The sequence below is a fragment of the Mesocricetus auratus genome, unplaced genomic scaffold (assembly GCF_017639785.1).
Source record: "Mesocricetus auratus isolate SY011 unplaced genomic scaffold, BCM_Maur_2.0 Super-Scaffold_100676, whole genome shotgun sequence".
NCBI classification, from domain to species: Eukaryota; Metazoa; Chordata; class Mammalia; order Rodentia; family Cricetidae; genus Mesocricetus; species Mesocricetus auratus.
In genome coordinates, this window is record NW_024429266.1 from 40,716,964 (window position 1) to 40,739,222 (window position 22,259).

Genomic DNA, 22,259 nt, shown 5'->3' on the forward strand with positions numbered 1-22,259 from the left:
GATCTTTTTAAGGATGTGGCTTTAAAAAGAAGTGTATGTGACCACAGTAGATCACCCAGGCTCCATTGGATGGCCCCACACCTGTGAGGATATATGGGCAGTCCAAATTGGACCCATGCGTTATTGAAAAAAACAAACACATGAAGTCGGAAGGAAAAGCATAGGGTAGTGGGCTGGATCTGGGAAGAGTGGGGGATGAATGGGATCAAAGTACATTGTGCGGAATTCTCAGAGTACTAATAAAATATTATATTGGAAAATCCAGTGGGAAGCCTTTATATCCCCATATTTTAAAAGAGGTTAAAGTGACTTATTTGCCAGTAATTTGTAAGAGAACATTAATACTGGCACAGTGTTAGTGGAGAGGAGAGCCTGGAGACAGAAGAGAAACTATAGCTTAAGTAATAGTCCAAACTAGTGAAGGTATGAGCTGAAACTAGATTCTGAGCTGTGTGTGGGTGGGAGTTCTTTCTTGTACATATGGCTGTAGTCTGAGAGCCTACAGAATTTCCATGGTTTATAATGTGAGTTGTAAAATACTAGATAAAAAAATGCATGGATAAATTAGCTTAAACACAATAATTTCAGAGAAAGAGCTAGCTAGAATCATGAAACTTCAGTGACCAAGTGGATTGAGAATAAAGAGATTTAAAAGAGAGAATTGCCAAAGATGCCTGAGATTTTGGCTGAGATTTTTACCTTGAGTGTTTGTGAGAACAATAAGGGAAGGAAATGGATTTCAGATGCTGAAAAAGTAATAAATATGCTAATTCATTTAAAATGTTTCTTGAGTGAGTTGTGACATAGAATAAAAAATAGTAAAGATAATTAGAGTAAGATAAAAGTAGAATTATTGTATTTCTTTCTCAGCTTAAAAACCTTAGTGGTTAAGAACACTAGCTGGTCTTCCAGGGGTTCTGAGTTCAATTTCCAGCAACCACATGATGGCTCACAACCATCTGTAATGAGATCTGGTGCCCTCTTCTGGCCTGCAGGGATAAATGCAGACAGAATTTTATATATATATATATAAATTGTATATATATATGTATAAATATGTATATTTAAAAAGCACCTCTTAGATAAATAAATGTTCATATACTTGTGATAAGAGAGTAGTATGCAATTATAAAAAGTTCCAAGAAATAAAACTGTTGTCTTTTGAAGAAGGTATTACTTTAATTCCTATTGATATATGTGAATAACTTCTTGTCCTAAATTTGCTTTGCTTTCTTATAATTTTTCTTTCTTTCATGTGTCTGCAGTGTGCATGCATGCTGTGTATGTGTGTTTGCATGTGTATAAGTAGAGACTTGAAGCTTATATCAGTAGTCTTTCTCTGTCACTCTGCCATCTTACTCTTTGAGGCAGAGTACTATAGCTTGTCTTGCCGGCCAGCTTGCTCTAGGGAATCCCTTGTCTTCTCTCTCAGAGGGTGGAATTACAGGCTAGCCGCCATACCCACCCAGCATTTACATGGATTCTTGGGATTTGAACGCTGATACTTTTGCTTGTCCAGCAAGTGCTTTAACCACTGAGCCACCCCCACCTTCCCTATGACGTTTAATGTGTTCTGTACAATTTATATACAAATGCATAGAGAGAATATGCATGATTTATAATAGGAAATTAAATTAGTATTTTGCCTCTAGAGTTAGCTTTGTATTAATTTTTAAAGCTATATAAGTTTCCCATGATAAATATGAAAACTTAGTCACATTTGTTATACTGATTAAATGGAATTTATGCAATCAGAGGGAACCATGAGCTGACATAATGCAGATATAGTAGAAATTATGCTTTAATATCTATTTTTCTAAAATCTAACTTTGTGATTGCTCTCCTACTATAAGTCTATGAAATCTAGCAAAAGTGCTCTTGTCACTAAACTTGCCTGGCAGAGAAAAACACATGTAGTTTTAAAAACTAGCAACATCATGTGAAGGGAAAATATAAATAGAGCATAGATTATTATATGCATGTACAAGGTTGTATGATTCTCCAGGGAAACTGTGGAAGTTCAGAGATCATTGTGTCAGGGAAGACAGCTCCCTCAAGTTGACTTTGAAGTTATCTCACTGAATCCATATGTGAGAGTGTGTGAGCAGTCATTTAGGCTGAGGAAACAACCTTAGGAAGAGTATAGAGTTAGGAAGCCTAGGGCAATGTGTGGGGAACAGGGAGTAGTTTTGACGGATGCTTGAATATTTCAGAGAAAGTAGATTAGCCGTGTCTCTGAATATCAGATTGGCCAGATTCTGGAAAGATTAAAATGACAGTCTAAGATAAAATATTTATTTTTCAGATAGTTGGAAGATCATTGAAAAAATTTCACTTTACAAATCTTAGGAGAAAGGAGTCTATATATTGGTGCAGCTAAGCAAGTTATTACAGTGATTTTAAGATCTAAAGTTGAGGGTACTCTGGGAAGGGTTTCATATATATAATTACACTTCATATTTTCAACTGCCTCTGCCTGGATTCTATATGTATAGTTAGTCCTGGATAGGTATTTGCTGGTTTAATGTTATCTGTATCAAGTAGAAGAGACTGACATGCTTATGATAGTTAATAATGTATCTTTAGGTATCCAGAATGCTCCCTGGAGGACTTGTGGTTCTTGGAATATTTATTATTACAGCATTGGAAGCAGCAGATGATTTTCAAAATGCCCTGCGCAGAGTAAGTCTGATGTAGCAAAAACTCTTAATGAGATCAAAGCTACATATTATTTCACTTAATTAATTGTATATATATATAGACTTTAAATATACATATGTTAGTGTTTTGTAATTCTTTATGCTAGAATTATGCTGAAATGGTCTTTTCTATCCAATTTCTTGCAGCTCTTGTGTGCAATAAATCTAAATATTTTTCCAGCCAAAGTAATTTTTAAAGTTTGGTTACTAAATATGTATATATGATGGTGGGGGGTGGTCATGCACCCACCATGGCAAACTTGTGGAGGTCAGAGAACAATGACAACTATGTAGACCTCCTTCCATCTTTTCAGGGATCCCATGACTTAAACTCAGGTTGTCAGGCTTCCACCTCAAATGCCTTTACGTGCTGAACCATCTTACTGACCCTTAAAACAATTTTTCAAAAGATGATATATCGTTATATAATAAGTCGTAATGGTTTAACTGTTTTTCTTGTGTGATAGTAGTTTTCTTGTAGATGTTCTACTTAATAGGAAGTGATTGCAGTAGTATCAAGTATGCTAATCACATCCTTTGGCGTTCTGAGATTACTATATAAACAATAAATAATCACATGCTTATTCTTTACTCCTGGATGGGCTGCATATTCTGCAGCTCATATTTTTTTCCTTTTTTAAATTTAAATTAGACACAAGCTTTTTTTACAAGTCAATCCTAGTTCCTTCTCCGTCCCCTCCTCCCCTGTCCCCTACCAACCTTCTATCCCATCCCCTTTCTGCTCCCCCAGGAGGGTGAGGCCTTCCATGAGGGATCATCAAAGTCTGTCATAGCATTTGATTTTTTTTTTGTTTTGCTACTACATCAGAAAATCAGGTGGTGTAATCAGTCCAAAAGTAGATGTAAAAGTCACAAGCTCTCTCTTATTTTCAAACCTAAAGTAGTCTTCAGAAAGCTTTCATGTCTTTATACTCACAAGATCCACATGTACTTTCACAAGCATATCTTACCTTGTCCAAATTTGGAGTCGTCAAGATCAGATTGGTCTGTAGGCCCGTCTGTGGAATATTACCTTGACTGCTAATTGATGTGCAAAGTCTTAGCCCACTGTGAATGGCACCATGCCCTAGGAGGGTTTCCTGTGTGTGTTCTCTCTTAGCTCAGACAGCCTTGCCTATACAATGAGACTATCTCAAACTGAAAATAAAAATAGGAAAGAAATGGTCTATCTGCAAGAAATAACTTTAGAAAATGTGTTGTTTATTGTCAGTCCTTTTGGTCATTATATAAAACTGTATTCTGTGGAGCAGTGCATTTTGATATTATCAGAAAAGGTGTGTGCCTTCTGATCAGCTGTTCCAGCTTATAGGTCATAAGAATTAGATGGCAAATTAGACTTCTCTACACATTGTTGTAAGAAAGCCTACAGCCACATTCATGACCCTCTATCCTCATTCTAAGTTCATGTTTTATAGTTGATATTTCTGATACAACTGACACAAAATTAGTTCACTATTCTGATTTTTTTTCTCCTAATTTTTTTACTGCTTTCATGTTTTGTAAAATTTAAATAAATAATGCCAAATGGACAACATGTTTTATTTTTGTGGTTAAAAAATCACTTATTCCCTTTATAACAAAAATAAAATTTGTATTCTATATTTTATATAAATGCCAATTGCCCAAAATTAATGTATCATGTCCAGTTGATTATTAGTTATAAGGAATTATATTTTTTACTTAAAACTCAATTTTTATGTGAGTCGTTTTATGAAATCACAAATGGTTAATATATCAAAATAGTCCATGAAATTCTGAAGATTAGGAACTGTCATTGCCTTTTCTACGTTTTTCATTTTGTGATGAATTCATGTATATTTCTCTGTCTTTCAGCTAATATTTTCTGTGGAAAAGTCTATAAATAGAAAAAGACTATGGACTGTCACAGAGGAAGAGATCTCAGAACGAGTGATACTTCACATATGTTCTTCTACAAAAAAGTATCTTTTATTTGGGTGTTTATGGTTAATGTCTATGGTCCTGGCTCCAGTTCTAGTGCTGTCTGGCCCACAACACCCACAGTGTACACTGCTTTCCTCTCCTCTCCCCCAAATCATGTGCTATGCAAATCACAATCCTACAGTCCTTTCCTTAAACGTTTGTCTAAATAATTCTTTCCAAAAGACTTTAAGTTTGTCTTTAAAGAACACATTGTTATGATTAGGGCTGCCAATAATGATAATAATATTAATGGCCACTGGTCATTTGCCAAGTTATAGAGTTTGATAGAAAGAGAAAGGACTTAGGATTCTAAATTCATCATCAGCTCCCTAACCATGTATATTTTTGGACTGTAGGTTCTTTTCAGAGATAAGCTTAAGCATATAATGTTTTTGCTTTGTTAGTATAATTTTCATCTTTATTTCTTAAAATGTGCAGTTGGAAGCACCCATAATTGAGCTGGGTAGTGTAGAAATTCTTATGCCTTTGCCATGGTCAAGTGGCTTCTTTAGACTCTCTCCTCTGTAACTCCCCAGGATAGACAGTAACTAAAGGAGAGACACAATCCAAGGACCCACTAAATGAGGCCTTGGAGAAGACACAATTCAAGAAGACTTTTTCTGTAGAAGATGGGTGTTTAACATATTTCTCACCTGCCTGGGAAGTGTCACAACCAGTAACTGTTCCTTGAAACAGCACTTCTTTATGCTGCTTTTTTTCCATTTATTATGATTAGCAGTATTTACAAACAGAAGGAAATTTGTCTTTTGTTTGCTTTTTGAAGCACCAGGAGTACTATAGTCAGCAATTCATATACATACATAATATACATAATATATAAATACTCAAACATTTAGATAAATGCATACTATATATCTGTATTTGTCTTTAGGTATCTAGGGTATTATGATTTCTAAGAACTCATATTGCCATTTTTAGTTCTTGGATCATATTTTATTATCACAAATGCTTTTGGAGTCATTTAGACCTTAATTAGTGAAGATTATCTTGTCGAACTTATGATGTCCATGATCCAAAGGTAAGAAAAATCACTCTTTAAGACTTTAAGAGGTACTTTTAAAAATCAAAATTCATCTTTATTTACATTTATTTTTTAAATAATTTTCACTGTCATTACTTCTTTTTGATACGTATGACCACTTGTAGTTTTGTGTTTGGTTTGTTGTTGTTAATCTGACTTTTATTTGAGAAGCTGATGGTGAAAGTGACTAAGGATTTTGTGCTGCTGCGGTGCCTGGTCACCTGGCTCCCTGTGTGGTGCAGAAGGCAGACCAGCGTTTATTTGCCTAAAGGCAGTGTGAAAATGAGTCAGTAGTGTAGGGAGCAAGGACAGCACAGCCTTAGAGGGGCAGCTTGGTGAGCATTTGCTGCAAGCAGAGTCTTGGGGATGGACTGTTGAGGCCACAGGGGAAAGCTGAGGCCTAGAACACCTTTCAGAGTTCTCAACAGAGTCTTCTGATCCTTTGTCTGCCTACCCCCAGAGTTGCCAAGGTCGTCTAGCTTGTATGAAAGAGTGCTAAAATTAATGCATCATCACTTCTAACTTCTATTTCCCTTAAATCAGGGAATTTGATCAATGGCACAGGATGCTAGTCTGGTCAAGCTATATATAGATTTTATACCTTATTTTATGAATGCACATGTTTTACCTAAGCCATATCATGTTCTGTTTTTCTACCTTCTCCCTGCTAAAGAGTTCAGCAAGACCTGCAGAATGGAAGTATCAAAATAGAGTGTCTACCTCATGGCTGTCTCTAGAGTGTACTGTTCACATTAACATTCACATCCCACTGTCGGCTACTTCTGTCAGTTATACTCTGGAAAAAAATACAAAGGTATCAAAGTGAAATAGGTTTTCTTCCTTGATTACTGAGTGGGCTCACCGCTGTTAATCTGGTTGTGACATTTATAATCCTCAAAACTTGTACTCTATTAAAATGATTGTTTTATGTGTATTGAACTTGTTACTCTAGCTGGATTAGAAATTTTTATCATTAAAAATAAAAGTGTCATAATACTAGTATATTTAGCATATCATGTACTTAATAAATATTTATTAGTTAACATATGTAGAATTTAATTTTGCCCATGGATTTGCTGATGGCCTTCTCTTGATCCTGATTGGTTTTGCCTCTTTTCTATTCCTTTGTATTTCATCATTTCTTGTTTCTATCTAAATTTTCCTTTTTAATACTGCTTTATATGACTCAAGGCTCATTTTTCTATTTCTAAAAAAGATAATAGGCACTATTAGTTTTTATTTCTATGCTCATGTAGTTAATAAGACTTTGGAGTTTGTGATATAAATTTTAGGAAAAGTTCAGAAAACATTAAATATGGGTAGGGGAGCTTAAAGATTGGGACTGTTGTAATTTGTAGTACTGGATTAAACACTGTGTTATTGATACTTGGACATTTTCAAGATTTCAGTGTAGTAGGTGGAAAATAGAAGAAGAGGCTTGATTAAGATAACTTTCCATCTGACAGATTTCATGTTGTTTTTAAGAGTGGACTTACACGCTGGGCCAAGCAAATAGAAAATGGTGTTTATTTGATTAATGGACAAGTTAAAGGTGAAGATTGTGACCTATTAGAAGGACAGGTGAGTTAAGAGAAAATCATCACATTTATGAATTAGTTTTTTTTAAGGAAAAATAGATGTATCTTTAGTTGTAGTCTTTATTAAAACAGGTTTCATATACTCATTTCTAGGATCTTTGGTTTTTTACTTATTTATTTTGATGTAGGGTTTCTATGTAGCTCTAGCTATCCTGGAGCTCACTATATTGACCAAGCTGACCTCAAACTCACAAAGATCTGCCTGCTTCTGTCTCCCAAGTTCTGGGACTGAAGGTAAGCTCTACCATTCTGAGCTCCAGAGTCTTATAAAGTAAAGGGCAAATGTTTTTCTCGGAAAGCAATAGGAAGAGGCTATTTCTGGTGTAATTGAGATACTGAATCCTGGAATTAGGAATGTCATCTGCATCCAAAGCCAATCTAATCTGCAAATTGTAAAAGCTTATTCAAAACTATCTTGTATTCTACGAACTGTAGTTCTGTTGGAAGGTTCTATAAGGGTTTCTCAAATACCTTTGACCTAGCTGAACTTAGGTGATCTTGTAAATCAGAGATCTACAAACTGGAAAAAGAGAAACAGTAAATGCTTTAGGTTTTAGAAGATATGCTGTGGTTCAATGTTCATCTCTCCTGTTGTCCATTTAAGTAACCATAGATGCTAATATAAATGATCTTGACTGCATCAGTAAATATTTATTTCCAGAGAAAAGTGGCAATGTTAATTTGACTTACAAAAAATAATTTACTAATCTCAAATCTAAAGGAAATAAAATAGGGAATAAATTAAGAGACTAATTGGTTGGTGTAGAGTATATAATGCATTGTGTCTGTACAAAAGCAAAATTAAAATAATTAAGATTCTATTTTCTCTCTGTTGTTTAGAAAATGTAAAATAGTTCCTAAATTGTCCTTTATTTTTCAAATACAACCTTAACCGTCTGGCTTTTGTATTTTTTAGAAAAAATCTAGAGGAAATACTCAAGCAACTGCTCATTCTTTTGATGTCCAAGTGCTAACACAGTTGGTAAATATTTTTAAATCCACTTATTTGAAATAAATTATTTCATCTAACATAACGAAAAATTAGGAATATAATTGTATTAACTAAAAAAATATAGCAAGATATGAAACTATATAAAACATTCAATTATAAGAAAGTTACTCCCAAGAAGCTTTGCTTGTATTAAACTTTTGAGCCCATTCGGTCTTGAGGGTGCTAAAATGTTAACATGTAAATAACAATTTTAAAGCGTGTACACATATGTATTTAAATATTTTGAGCTGTTGAGTTAGAATTCTTAGAAATTTTTAAAAGATGTGTGTTGATATAGGGAGAATTGTCATATACTCAATTTGAAGTATATATCCATTGTATACTCTAACTTGATTTAAAAAAAAATCTCCAAAGGGTGGGCTGGAGCAATGGCTCAATGCTTCAGATCATTTGTTGTTCTTGCCGAGATTATGTTTTTAATTCCCAGCACCCGCATGGAGGTTCACAATTGTCCATAACTCCAGTTCCAGGGAATCCAGTGCCCTCTTCTGACCTTCATGTTGCACAGTCATACATATAGGCAAAACACTCATATACATAAAATTAATCTGAAAAAACTTACTAATGAAAATTAGTAAGTTTCATTTTTCCCTGCATGATATTTTTAAACTATATATTTATGTGGAAATTCAATTTGTTTTTAAAATGGGGAACATCGGAGAAACAACTAAATAAAAGTCACTTAAATGAAAACTAATTACTGTTAAGTGCTGTTCATTTTAATACTGCCTCATGCTATCCTGAAGAACAGACCATGATTATAGGAAGAGTAAGAAACTTCATTTCAGTATTATTCTAGATTTGAAACCCAGAAATACTACCAGAATCTTTAACTAAATTGAGCGTGTGAAGATAATTTGGCTCATAAGGATACTTTGCCATCTGTTTCTGTGTTTAACTCTAAAGCATTGCTAAGCTGGCATTGGAGTTTAACTTCTCAACCTCATTTCTTTTGATTTTTTTCACAGTACTTAACAGTACTTTTTTGTCTTGTATTTTCTATGTGACTGGATTTTAGAGGTGTCCCTTATTTCAAGGCATGCTATTCTCTTATATACATGACCCTTTATAGTTAGACTTACTTTGGTGGGAAGTAGGGGGGATTCAAGACAGGGTTTCTCTGTGTAGCCCTGACTGTCCTGGAACTCACTCTGTAGACCAGGCTGGCCTCGAACTCAAGAGGTCTGCCTTCCTCTGCCTCCTGAGTGCTGACAGTAAAGGTGTGAGCCACCATTGCCCAGCTTAGACTTCCTTCTTGATACCCTCTGTTAAAAAGTCTAATTCAAGACTCCAGTATCATCACATATGTCCTAACTTATTTTGGATGTCTGCTGTGGTGTCTTTAAATTCTGTGTATGTCCTGAACCATGTGTCTTGTCCATGCCACCTTATACTACTGCCCATAGTCAGAATCCCACCTATATGTCAACATCTAACAACAGTTTATTAGTAACAAAAATAGAACATAGCTGGGCGGTGGTGGTGCACACCTTTAATCCCAGCACCTGAGGCAGATGCAGGCCTGATCTACAGAGTAAGTTCTAGGACAGCCAGGACTGTTTCACAGACAAGCCCTGCTTTGAAAAACCAAAAATATAAAAATAAAACTGAAATATAAAGTATAAAAAGTTGGGAGGCAGATAGGCCCTTGGGAGACTTGGAAGGAGATCATGATATATGGAAGTGATGAATATCATTGTTTAACGTATAGAAGATTCAAAGAATAAAAATCTAACTCCCAAATGCCAGTACTTCCATTGGCTTTCATTTGATCAACAAAGCCAGAGAGGCTTTTTCTAAACTTTCATGTTAGTATCAAAACGTCCACTCTTGTGTGAGCACATTAGGTTTAGAGGCTATTTGTAAGTCCGTTTACCAGTTTGTGTTCAAGTCTAGATTGCAGTCAATGATGTTTGTAGAATCCAGAAAGTTTTCACCAAAATGGCACCATATTGTGGTGATATATTGTTTATGATCTTGCCTAGAGATCAGAATGCAAAACTAGCCACAGTCATAGAAACTAGGCAGTGGTAGCATACATCTTTAATCCCAGCACTCAGGGGACAGAGGCAGGTGGATCTCTGTGAGTTCAAGGCCACCCAGGGCTACACAAGAGTGAATTAGTCTAAAAGAAAAGCAGAGATCACTCCTTTAATCCCAGCACTAGAGAGGATATAAGGAAGAAGCAAAGGGTCTCATTTGAGACTCAGTTTCCAGTCACAGGGAAGATAGGATCTCCATTTCAGCCTTGGTAGAGGTAAGAGATACTGGCTGGCTGGCTGCTTTGCTTCTTTAATTTTCAGCTTGAACCCCAATATCTGTCTCTGGGTTTTTATTATTCATGTTACATCTTATAGCCTTTAAAACTCTTTCCTTTATGTGCATGAATATTTAGCATTTTTTATAGGATAATGTATGTTGGAGAACAATATCCTGTAACTCTAGTTCCAGAGGATCCAACACCCACTTTTGGCTTCCTTGGTACTACACACACGTGTAAACAGGCATGTGTTCTACAATTTTGTCTTTCAGCCCCTGAATTCAGACCACAGATCCACAGCCACAGTCCAAATCTGCAGTGGCTCTGTAAACCTTTGGGGTGATGTGAAATGCAGAGCTTACATCCACAGCAACAGACCCAAGGTTAAAGATGCGGTGCAGGTATAAAAAGTACAATTGACACAGGAAAACAATGGAAACAATGTAACATTGAAAAGTTCCCGAACTGTCTTCTTGTCTCAATTTTATGATTACTAATTTTGTTTTAATTAATAAAGTTCCAATCAGTTTCAAGATTTTTACATGTAGACTGTCTATATGGGCTTAATAAGTACTCCACCCTTGTGATGTGTTAGTACCTTTGAAATAATTTCTTTTGAGAGGAACTCAATTTCTTAACTAAAGTATTCGCAGGAAGAATTATTAGGTAATGTTTTAGGATCCAAAAATTTAAAAAGTGATGACCAGCATTTGCATCATAATATATTTCCTGATTTAGAATATTGGAAAAATTTGTTTAGATGCAAATTCTTTATTTGGCTTTAATTCACTATTTAAATGTGGGCTATGTAGATTTAACATTATAAGCTATAACTGTGTTAAAAATGATAGTAATAGGTATGCTGGGTATATGAGAATAGCAAGTGGACTTTTTAATCACAGAAAGCAAATAATGGGGATTTTTTTTGTAATGAAATATTTAACTTTGAAGTTTTTTTCTTACTGTGTTTTCCCCATAGGCAGTGAAGAGAGATATTTTGAACACAGTTGCTGATCGCTGTGAAATACTATTTGAGGACCTGATTTTGAATGAAATTCCAGAAAAAAAAAGTATGACTATTAAATAAGTACTTTAAATGTTTGTTTTGTTTCACACAGTAAGATGTCAAGATTTAATATGTGTGTCATCTTCTATAGCATGTTTTAAAACAGTAAGTTGTCTTTTACTTTTGTTGCTGAATAAAATCCTTGCAGTTGCTCCCTCTTCCACCATTGTGTTTTGAACATTTTTTATTAGCAAAGCTGTCAACATTTAGCAATTCCAAAGAAGACTTTTTTAATATTCTGCAGTTTTTTTTTCTCATTTTAAAAATTAGTTCTTTGAGACTTTCTTACATGTACTCCCTCCATCACCTCCTCCCATATCCTTCTTACCCACCAGATTTGTTTGTTTTTAAGACACACCAGGCACAGTTTGTGCTCCCCGTGTATTTTTGGAGGTGTTCCCTTCCTTCCACTATACGTTTGTTGTCTCCATTCCTTCTATTCTGCTGGTGGGTGACTTTCTGAATCTAAGTGTTTTGCAACCAACTCCTTGGCATTCAGTTTTTATAACATAATCTGTCTTCATGCAAACAGAATCCAAATTTGAAGTGTGCTTAACCATCTTCAAATTCAAGTGTGCTTGGTTCAAAATATAGCATCATCCCAATTTTGCATCCTGTGGTACAAACTGCAGTTATGTAATTCTAACAGCAGGAGGCAGTGTGGCCAAAGAGTAAAACTATTCAAGTTCTACACAAATGAGATCATACACGGAAAGTGGGAGAATCATGTAGTTTATGCCACAGCATTTCCCTGTGACACTTAAGGCATACTTAGCATCTTCTGTTTGTAATTATATAAAGTAGTCCTAGTTTCTTGAAGAAGTGTAGATTGCTAATAGAACACCCCAATTTTCTGCTTGATTTTTACACTGGAAACTTTTTCATCATATCTGATACAAACAAAGTAGTTACTATTTATAAAATATCTACTTCTGAGTTAGTTTATTAGAGCCACATTTTGAGATAACCAGCAGCTATATATGTAGCTAGTAACTGTATTCAAATTTAGGGACATATAGTCTAATTTACAGGTATCCAAAGGAATGTGAAACATGGTGGCTGGGGAGATGGCTCACTGAGTAAAGTGCTTGCTCCCAAGCGTGAGGACCTGAGTTCAGTCCCTAGGACCCATGAATCCTGAGAGCAATGCTAGGTGTCGTGGAATGGACTTCTATTTAGTGTTGGGGAGGCAAAGGCTGGAAAGGCCCCTGCATTGACTTCAAGCATTTATAAATGCAGAAAAAGTTAGTAATAAAATTAACAATACTTACAAGATTAAAACAAATAAGAAAGGTAGCAATCTATAGGACAGTAATTAACTTGAGTGTTTCATCATAGGACACAGTGGGTCTCATAAGGACATGTGATTACCAACATCTCTATATTAAAGGCAAGGAGGGTGTATGTTTCATAGGTATATTACCTAGGTCCCTTTGAAGCAGCCAGGGAAATTGAGGAAAGAACTCAACAAAAGCTGTTTTATTGTTTAGAAAGTTTAAAATCGTTGTCATTTCAAACTTCATTCTAACATGTTTTTATATTTTTTTGAAGTAAATATTGACACCAATGACAGATATATCTAAATACTGATAACGTAATATTCTTTTTAGATTATGAACTTCCTCAGCGAGTTTTTGTTCCCCTTCCTGGATCTGCTATAATGTTATGTGATTATAAATTTGGTGATGAATCAGCTGAAGAAATTAGAGACCATTTTTCAGAGATGTTAGATCATGAGATTCAAATAGAAGACTTGGAAATTTCAGAGGAAATAAACACAGGTAATTAAAATCCATGTAGACCATACCTAATATCATCATGCATTCCTGTTTCCTTAAAGCTAATTCTGTTTGATACTTCAAATTATTATCTGAGGTATGTACAAACACACGCATGACAGATCTCTCTACACATAAAAGCATAGAGTATTTTCTTTGGAAACTTTACCCAAACTTAAAACACATCAAGTGTTTTTTGAGTCTAGCGTGTGAATCTTCATGAGAAGTTTTAAATGTGTGAAAATATGTAGTTTTGGGATATTTATTTCAACATGAGAAAAGTTCCTCAAACTTTTAGAAAATTTTCCCTGTGTAATTTGTCATTTTCTCTATGTCCTCATTGTATCAGGCAGACACTAAAGTAAGGTGGGCAGTTCCAGAAATCAGATGAAGATGGTTTGGATAGAGCATAGACTTTTGATACTGCCCAGTTGTGTAGACAAAGGAAGCAGTAGCTGTCTGCAAGCCAAGGAGGTGTGCTCAGAAGAAACCAAAAATGCTCATATCCTGATACCCAGCTTCTAGCCTCTGGAAGTGTGAGGAAAGAAGGTTTGTGTTGTCGAAACCAAACAAGTGAGAACAAAACAAAACAGCCCTATTATCTGATTTCAAAGATAGATGGCAGCCTCCAAAAAACACAGAGAAACCCTGTCTCGTAAAAACCAAAAAAAAAAAAAGATAGATGGATGTCAGAGAATATAGTGAGGTCCTTTGAGTACTAAGGACTGGCTCAAGAATAATTATTACTGGCGGTTTTCTCTCCCTCCAGGTCCCGCCGCCCTTCTCAGCCCCAAAGAAACACACAGATGCTATATTATAAAACTGTTGGCCGAATGTCTAGCGCTTCTTCCTAGCTAGCTATGTCTTAATTATTAACCCATAACTGCTAATCTATGTATTTCAACATCACCTGACCCATCCTACCTCCTGGTCCCTCCATGGCATCCTCTCCCAGTGCTTTTCTGCCTACCTTTCCCAGAATTCTCATCTCCTAGCCCCACCTATCTTCCTGCTTCTATGGGCCAAATAGTGTTTTATTTATCAACCAATAAAAGAAACATATATACAAAAGGACATTCCCTGCCAAATAATGATCAGAATTCTAGGGTCTACAGTTACTTGATTAGTGATTCAATAAGAAAAAAAAAATTTTTCCCCATGTGTGGTGGCAGATTTAAGTGCTAATCCCTAAATCCTAGCACTCAGGAGACTGAGACAGGGAATCGCCAGCCTGGACTACATAGGGAGTTTCAGGCTATCCTTCTCAGATAGAACAGTAACAACAAAAATTGCAAACATAAGCAATATGCATTGTAAGCAGATGATCTGCAAGGTTTTCCTTTTTATATCTTTAAACTGTTTCTTCTCAGAGAGCCTCCACTCTTGGGAAGACAGTAGATTAGCATCCTAAAGTTCTGTCTTCCATCTTCTCTTCAGCCAGTGCATTGTAGAGCAGGGGTAGCACAGTTAGTGATCGTCTACCCCTCCTGCTGGGTCTCGACTCCGAGGCTCATGTTTTCTCCTTCCCCTGGCCCTTCTGTGTGTAGCAGGGTGAGGGTGTGCTAACCCCAAGGTTTTGTGATCCTCCTGAGCCTGCCAGTTTAGATGACAAAATAAGGCCATGGTTTCAGCCCCTACTCCTTAGGGGCAGGGCTGGGAAGACACTCTCAGCTTTGGTACTTTAATAATTCTTCCCCATTGCTGCCTTTATTTTTCACTTCTCCTGCAAGCATCGCCTGCTTTACAGATTACTGTGTAGTATAGTAGAGAATACCAACTTTATTAAAAGCCTCATAATTTGACTCAGTTTCATTTCTGCAAATAAGTGACTTTTAACCCTCAAGACAATACACTTTATTTATTTTCAGAATTAAGTGCCCCATGAACTGTATTTTATCTTTTATTTTAGCATTGCTTATTTTATATTAAATATTAATATTATCATGATCCAGGAGATACAAAGTATCTTAAATATTCATATAAAATTGTACCTAATCCCTTTTTAAATATTTAGTAGTTCTAGATAGCATATAAATAATAATCCATATATCTGCTTTTGTGGGTTTTAACTTCTATAAGCTTTTAACTTAGGAATTTAAGTTCTTTTGTTTTTTGAAGACAAGGTTATTATGTGTAACATTGACTGTCCTGGAACTTACTCTGTAGACCAGGCTGGCTTCGAAATCAGAGATCCGCCTGCCTCTGCCTCCCGAGTGCTGGGATTAAAGGTGTGCGCCACCACCACCCAGCTAGTTGTAGCTTATCTTTTAGATGCGTAATGAAAGTCATGGTATGCTTTGATCTGAGAGTATGCCTGCCACTAATAGCTATATAACCTGTCTAAATACTTTCTGAACCCCAGATTCCTTTGAGCTAGAGAATTCATTTTCTAAAATGTAATACATATAAATGGAGGATGGTAGGATACTGCACACTAGCCAAAACACATTAATGTTAAAAAAATGTGAGAATAATATTTTATAATATATTTGGATTTTCATAAGCATTTGAAATCAGGGTTTATATATACAATAAACTCCTGAAAATAGTTGAGATTGAAAAGTGGAACTGAGTTGTGCATTTAGGACTGTTAAACTTTCTAAATTATTTCTAAGTTTTTGAAATTATTATTTTCTTGAGTGTTACTATATGGTCTATAATGTAGTTGTCAAGTAGTTGCTATGTTTAAAAATACATATTTTGTCAAGTAAGTATCTTCAAGTAACATACTTTTAAACGACTTAAGGGATAAAGAACTATTTGTTTGTCAAAATGACTCACTAATGTTGAAGGATAACCATGGCTTTAAAATTTCTTGGATGTGTTAGTCATCTCACAGACATTACCTTAATAATTCAGATGTACTTTGTCTATTATCAGATAAAAATAAATTGAAGATACACCTTTAAAATATGCTGAAATGGTGTTGGAACCAGTTATTCTTTGTTACTAAATATTCATTATTTCTTTATTATTTTCTGTGCTTGAATCCAGGGCCTTGTACATGGTAGGCAGACTTCCTACTACTGAGCTATATCCCCGTACCTTGGTCCTCTGCGACCTGTCTTGTAATGTGATTCAGTTAGGCCTTGAACTCCTCCTTCCTGCTCCCGTGCATACTCACATGCCTGAGAAGCATTAACAATTTAAAGGAAAAATAAATCATCCTGATTACTTATTGTGATTCTAGGAATGAAACTCAGGACCTTGTGCATAGCAGAAAGTCACACTCCCATTCAGGTGTATCTCAGGCCCCTGTCCTAATAGTAGCTTGTGAGCCCAGCTCCCAAGACGACCTGCAGGTTTCGGGTCAGAGCCTCATCTTACTGAAAGGAACTTAGAAAATCACCAATCTGAGGGTTACAGAATAACCCACACCCATGCTGTTGAGTTAGGTTCTTTATCCTTCTCCAGTTCTAATTCTTTTGTCCTAATTGTCTATAATTTTCTAGCCCGAATTCCTTAGTTCCAATCTGTAATTCCAAAATTGTTGGTTCTAATTCTCTGTTTCAGTCCCCTGCTTCTGTGTTCACCTAGCTTAAAAACATTTTTTTACAGGTGGTTTAAGGCAAAAAAAAAAAAAAATAGCCACAAGAGTCACATCTCATTGTTCATAGCACATTCTTTGGGAAAGTGATAGGGCAGAGCCATTTACCATGGCAACACAAAGTTTCAAGGTCTCTGGTATAAGACTGTGACCAGATATCAGGGGCACAGGGCCTGATGAGACAAGCTGGGAGACATAGTTCTTTTATCAGCTAGACTTGGCCAGTGAGGAGTTGGCATGATTTTTTTTTTTTAGGTTGCTTTGTGTTAATAACCTTGGTTAGACATCTGCAACTCTGACCTTGTGCATACTGTAACGTTTTTAACTTATGATTCATTTACAGAAGTCTTCAGTCTAGTTTGTACTTGCTCTGAGGTAAAAATGAGCTAACTGTGTGTAGTTGAGTAAAAGGAACAAAGCTGGCTTTTAAATGTCTTAACAGTCTTTGTGGGTCAATAGATCTAGTTATGAAGCGTACCCTAGTATATTTTCTATATATCAAAATTATATAGCTTAGTGAGAGATTATCTTCCTGACTACCCACAAATATATGTGCCCATAGATTGAGATGCAATCATGAGTTATATATACATATATATACATGTCATATGAAATTACACACTACAATGCAGGTATTAGGGAGACACCATAGCTGTTTTAGCAATGTGAAGTTACAGACAGGAACAACAATTTCCAGAGTCAGTGGTTCTGCAGGCCCTGCCTAGGCAGGATTCTCCAGAGAATTATTCTTCTGGTGGATTGACATCTGAATACTAGCTTACTGTTCCATGACCCTCAACACTGTCCCTCCCAATGTAAGCATGATCTGCTTTCTTCAAATTTGCTCTTTCTGCCTTAGCCTCCTGAGTACTGCAATTTCAGGTGTGTGACAGCACCACACCCAACTAATGGTTGGTATATATTTATGGATAAAATGTTGACTATAGTTCTACAGGGATAGGAAACTATTTAAAAAGTTCAAGTCCTGGGTGCCTGGTGAAATGGCTTAGCTGGTAATGGCACTTGCTGTCAATATGGATGACCTTAGTCATAGGAAAATAATGAAGTACATAAAAGCCCCCAGACCCCCAAAACACATGTACACTTTTTTTTTCCATTTTGGTACCACAGATACCTATTAAAATACATTTATGTGTCATTCTTATGTGTCTATGCTTGTGTATGGGATACACGCATAAAGACTTTTTAAATTGAAACAGGGTATTTACATTTAAGCAAACATTTCAGTATGTCCTATTGTCTGTCTGTCTGTCTGTCTGTCTGTCTGTCTCTCTCTCTCTCTCTCTCTCTCTCTCTCTCACACACACACACAGCTATACTTTGTTGCTGTTGTTAATGAAGGGATCAATCTGAAGCAGTTCTTTTCAAGCATAGTTTAGTCTGGCCAGGCTCCTCCAGGACTCTCCATTCCTGCCACTGCCTCAGTAATGCTGCTTTCATCTGATTTACATATGCTGATTTTCTTGTCAGATTTTGTTTTCATAGGATTTTTTTAGCACCATGGAAGGAGAAACAAAAACCACTGGCCTGTATGATCTCTAAGATTGTATGAGGTCAAACACTTTCAATTGGTGTTAGTCAATTTAGACAGACAAATGTATATAAGCTATTGCCAACATAATGAAGAAAAAAACTTACCTTTTAGGCTGGGGAGATGGCTCAGTAAAGTCTGACAATCAGAGCTCCATCTCAGGAACCCTTGGTTGAGAGAGAGAACAAACTCCTAAAAGTTGTCCTCAGACCACCCACACATGCCCTGCTTTGACCCATGTGTACCCACACTCATGCCCACAGCGCGCGCGCGCGCACACACACACACACACACACACACACACACACATCAATTTTTAAAAATCATTTTCTACCCTTTAAAAAACAAGATGAAAAAAATTTACCAACCCTAAAGTCGACAACCTAGAATCCTCAGCTTCATGCTTTACCTTCTAGGATTTGTAAAATGTGATGCAGTACTTGCCTTCCCTAACTTTCAGAAGTTTGTAGATAAGATTTCTAGTCATTTTTGTGGTGATATGTTATTTATGATTTATTAAAGTTTGCCTGAGGATTCAGAAAGCAAAGTCAGCTTCAAGCTATAGAGATTGGGCAGTGGTGTTACACACCTTAAATCCCAGGACTCAGGATTAAGAAGTAGATGGATCTCTCTTGAGTTCAAGGCCAACATATCCTACACAAGAATGAAAAGTAACAGAGTTTATGCCTTTGATCCCAGCCCCTGGGACCATACACCTTTAATCCCAGCATTAGGGAGGTATATAAAACAGGAGCAAGGTCTCAGATCAGGCATTCATTCTCAGGATTCTTTCCAGCCACGCTGAGGAGAGGCAGCAGACTGAGGTCTGGGAGAGCTTGTGGATCAGCCCTTTCAGCCTGAGGTAGAGGAAAGAGCTAGTGGCTGGCTGATTTACATTTTTGATCTTTAGCTTGACGCTTGAATCCTAACAGCAGTCCCTGGGTCTTTTATTTTTCTGACTTCCACAGGCTCCAGGCACACATGTGGTACACAGACATCCATGCAGGCAGACACCCATGATCTTAAGAACAAAACAATTTTAAAAATAAAGATAAGCAGATCTTTAGAAAACTGGGTGAGTGGAAGGGAAATGCTGCCGACTGTGTATTTTATGCTATTTATAAATGGCAGTTCTTGATTTCTGTAGCATTTGTTCTGATTTCTTGCAGCTTGTGTGACTTCCTCTGTGAAGAGCGAAGTGGCACCAACCAACACAGGTGGTGAACAACCAGAGCCACCAAGTAAAACTACAGTGGGATTGAAGATTAAGCAAAACATAGGTATTTGCTCCTCTATAATTTTGAAAAATGATTTTGAGTTTTCTTTTTATGTTAACATTTCATTTCACCAAAGTATTAGATTAAGACAGTATTTCCTGAGTATGATGAAAGTGACAATAGCTATACAAACAAATGTGCTTTATAATGGTTGAGAAGTACTGTCCACTGGATCAGTTTTTCGGTGTCATCTAAGTAGGAAACAGCTGACATAGTGGGTGCGTGTGTATGTGTGTACTTACATGTACGTGTATGTCCATACCTATACACATATATTTGCAGAAACTTTTTAAAATACTTGTTCTAGTCACTCTTACGGTGCGTATGTGTAAGAGAAACACTTTGCACAGTCTTTATGAGCTAGTTTTTCAGCTTCCCTCCATAATCCCTCTAAGACTTCTCTGGATTTTAGCATGTACATACCTGTCCATTTTTGTAGCATGTGCATGTGTGTGTGATGTCTTACAGGCCTGTCTGTTACCCCATTTCAGATGTTCTGTTCATTTTTGTAGGATGTGCATGTGTGTGTGATGTCTTACAGGCCCGTCTGTTACCCCATTTCAGATGTTACCCTAGGAGCCGTTGAGCCGTTCTTTTGCTCATTCCACTCCCGTTGTTTTGTGTCTGCTTCCCTTTCAGGTGCGATTGCAGCACTAACAGTTGCAGTCCTCGCGGCGGGCATCTCCTTTCATTACTTCAGTGATTAGGGTGAGGCACAGTGAGCTTCCTCATCACCCAGAAAACATTGAACTACAGCAATGAAAAATAAAGATGGAAATGCCGCTACTGCATTTAGACTCTGCTACAATAATGTCTATTAGGTATATTTCTGACTTACATGACATCACCAGCTGCCTTGTTTACCCTGCTTTTATTATCTGGCCCAGATTTCCAAAAGTAAACTATAGGTCTAAATACAGTCGCATGTAACAAATCACTATTATGTATTTTCAGAAGAGTCAAAATGTGAGCTATTTTAGAGTTTAGTCCTATTGAGTGGCGTCACATATTGATCAAAATATTGAAACTTTGAGCAGTCAGTAACAACCATATTGATACATCATCAGGAATTGTCTGATAAGTTTATCCTGGAGGACTTGTCTAATATGCACTCAGTTGTAATATTTTATGGACACGGTTTAAGCTGGAGACCACGAATAGTATTTTAAGCAGATAAATGGACAGTGGTTTCTTGGATGGCAGGTGCCAGTAGTGGCACAGCAGTATGCTGCTTGCCTCAAACCAAAAACAAAGATAGGTAAATTGGAGATGCTATCCTAGATAAGGATAGGTAATGTTCAGTAGCTCTCATGCTATAGTTCTGCGTAGCTCCTGGCAGAAACAAACTAGAAGCACTCCTAACTTAGGCCCAAGACTCCCATAAATTATGATCAGTCAGTATTTTTTCATGACTGTAAGTCATGAAGTACAAGATGCACTGAGACAGCAGGAGAAATAAACTAGGAAAAAATAAGCTTTGAAGTCAGTTCTCCCAAGTTCACAACAACATAGAGAATGAAGGACAGAGCCAAAGATGCAGGTAAGAGTTGGGTAGTGCTCCTTAGAACAAACTATAGGAAAAAGTAAGCACTGAAGTCAGTTCTCCTAAGTTCACAACAGCATAGAGAACAAAGGACAGAGCCAAAGATGCAGGTAAGAGCTGGGTAGTGCTCCTTAGACTAAGGGCTGTGTTCTTTAAATGAACAGGGCACACTGCAGGCTGGCAACTGAAGACACCAGTGAAGTGAAGGTAGAGCAACAGGAGAGAGGGGTGACAGGTCTAGAACCAGGAGGGGAGAATGGAAGACAGACAGCCCTTGGGCTGACAAGGTTCTCCACACGCTAGCAAAGCATTTATAAATCCCAGAAACGCGTTAGAAAAAAAATCCATGAATTGTTATCCACGTAGTGAACCACAAGACACAAAGCAAGGTTATAAAAAAGCCAAAGGGATATAAAGGTCTCAGCTAAGGCAAGTCAGTCACATACAGAGTAGACCCCCGGTAGCAGCAGTGTACCCAAGAAAGTGGCAAAGTACCTTAGAGCTGTGTAAAAGTTGGTGCAAAGCAAAGCTCAGAAACAACCGATCTTCATTAAAGAAACTGAAAAAAAATGGTCTTCAATGATGAGAATTACTCCAAAAGCAAGTTCTGAATGAAGTGTTAATGAACAAAATGACCAATATTGTAAATTTAAAGGGTTGTTTGTATAAAGCAATCATAGTGAAGTATTTGTAGAAATTGTAAACAAATGTAAAACTGAATAAATATTGTTATGCTACATTAATGTGAAATTTTCAAATAAGGATATAATTGGGAAAATCTGGCTTAGAGGATAGGCGGAGAGTGATTAGAACCAAAGTGCTCTGAGGGGCTGGGGCTAGGATTCAGGAACCAGCACAACTTAATGTTTAAATTAGATTATCTCAGTACATGGCTAACTTTTAAGGGTACCTTCTCAAAAAAG

At 36.6% G+C, this 22,259-nt stretch overlaps 1 protein-coding gene and 1 long non-coding RNA gene across 3 annotated transcripts in view; one reads left to right on the forward strand and one right to left on the reverse strand.

Moving 5' to 3' along the window:
* Odr4 (odr-4 GPCR localization factor homolog) overlaps positions 1-22,073 on the forward strand; it is a 28,036-nt gene extending 5,963 nt beyond the window's left edge. For both annotated transcript variants that reach the window (XM_005073471.4, XM_013115867.3), the window contains 11 exons: positions 2,587-2,682; positions 4,554-4,660; positions 5,664-5,700; positions 6,377-6,517; positions 7,189-7,284; positions 8,218-8,283; positions 10,846-10,974; positions 11,553-11,643; positions 13,250-13,420; positions 19,686-19,796; positions 20,433-22,073. In XM_005073471.4, coding sequence (XP_005073528.1) covers positions 2,587-2,682; positions 4,554-4,660; positions 5,664-5,700; positions 6,377-6,517; positions 7,189-7,284; positions 8,218-8,283; positions 10,846-10,974; positions 11,553-11,643; positions 13,250-13,420; positions 19,686-19,796; positions 20,433-20,500 — 1,113 coding nt within the window. In that variant the 3' untranslated portion in view covers positions 20,501-22,073. The remainder of the gene's footprint in view (positions 1-2,586; positions 2,683-4,553; positions 4,661-5,663; positions 5,701-6,376; positions 6,518-7,188; positions 7,285-8,217; positions 8,284-10,845; positions 10,975-11,552; positions 11,644-13,249; positions 13,421-19,685; positions 19,797-20,432) is intronic.
* On the reverse strand, positions 945-20,476 carry LOC110341511. The gene is made up of 3 exons (XR_002383478.1): positions 20,365-20,476; positions 18,624-18,683; positions 945-989 (listed from the first exon to the last, which is right to left on the reverse strand). It is a non-coding gene; the product is annotated as an uncharacterized LOC110341511 (long non-coding RNA).
* Positions 22,074-22,259: the final 186 nt, after the last annotated feature.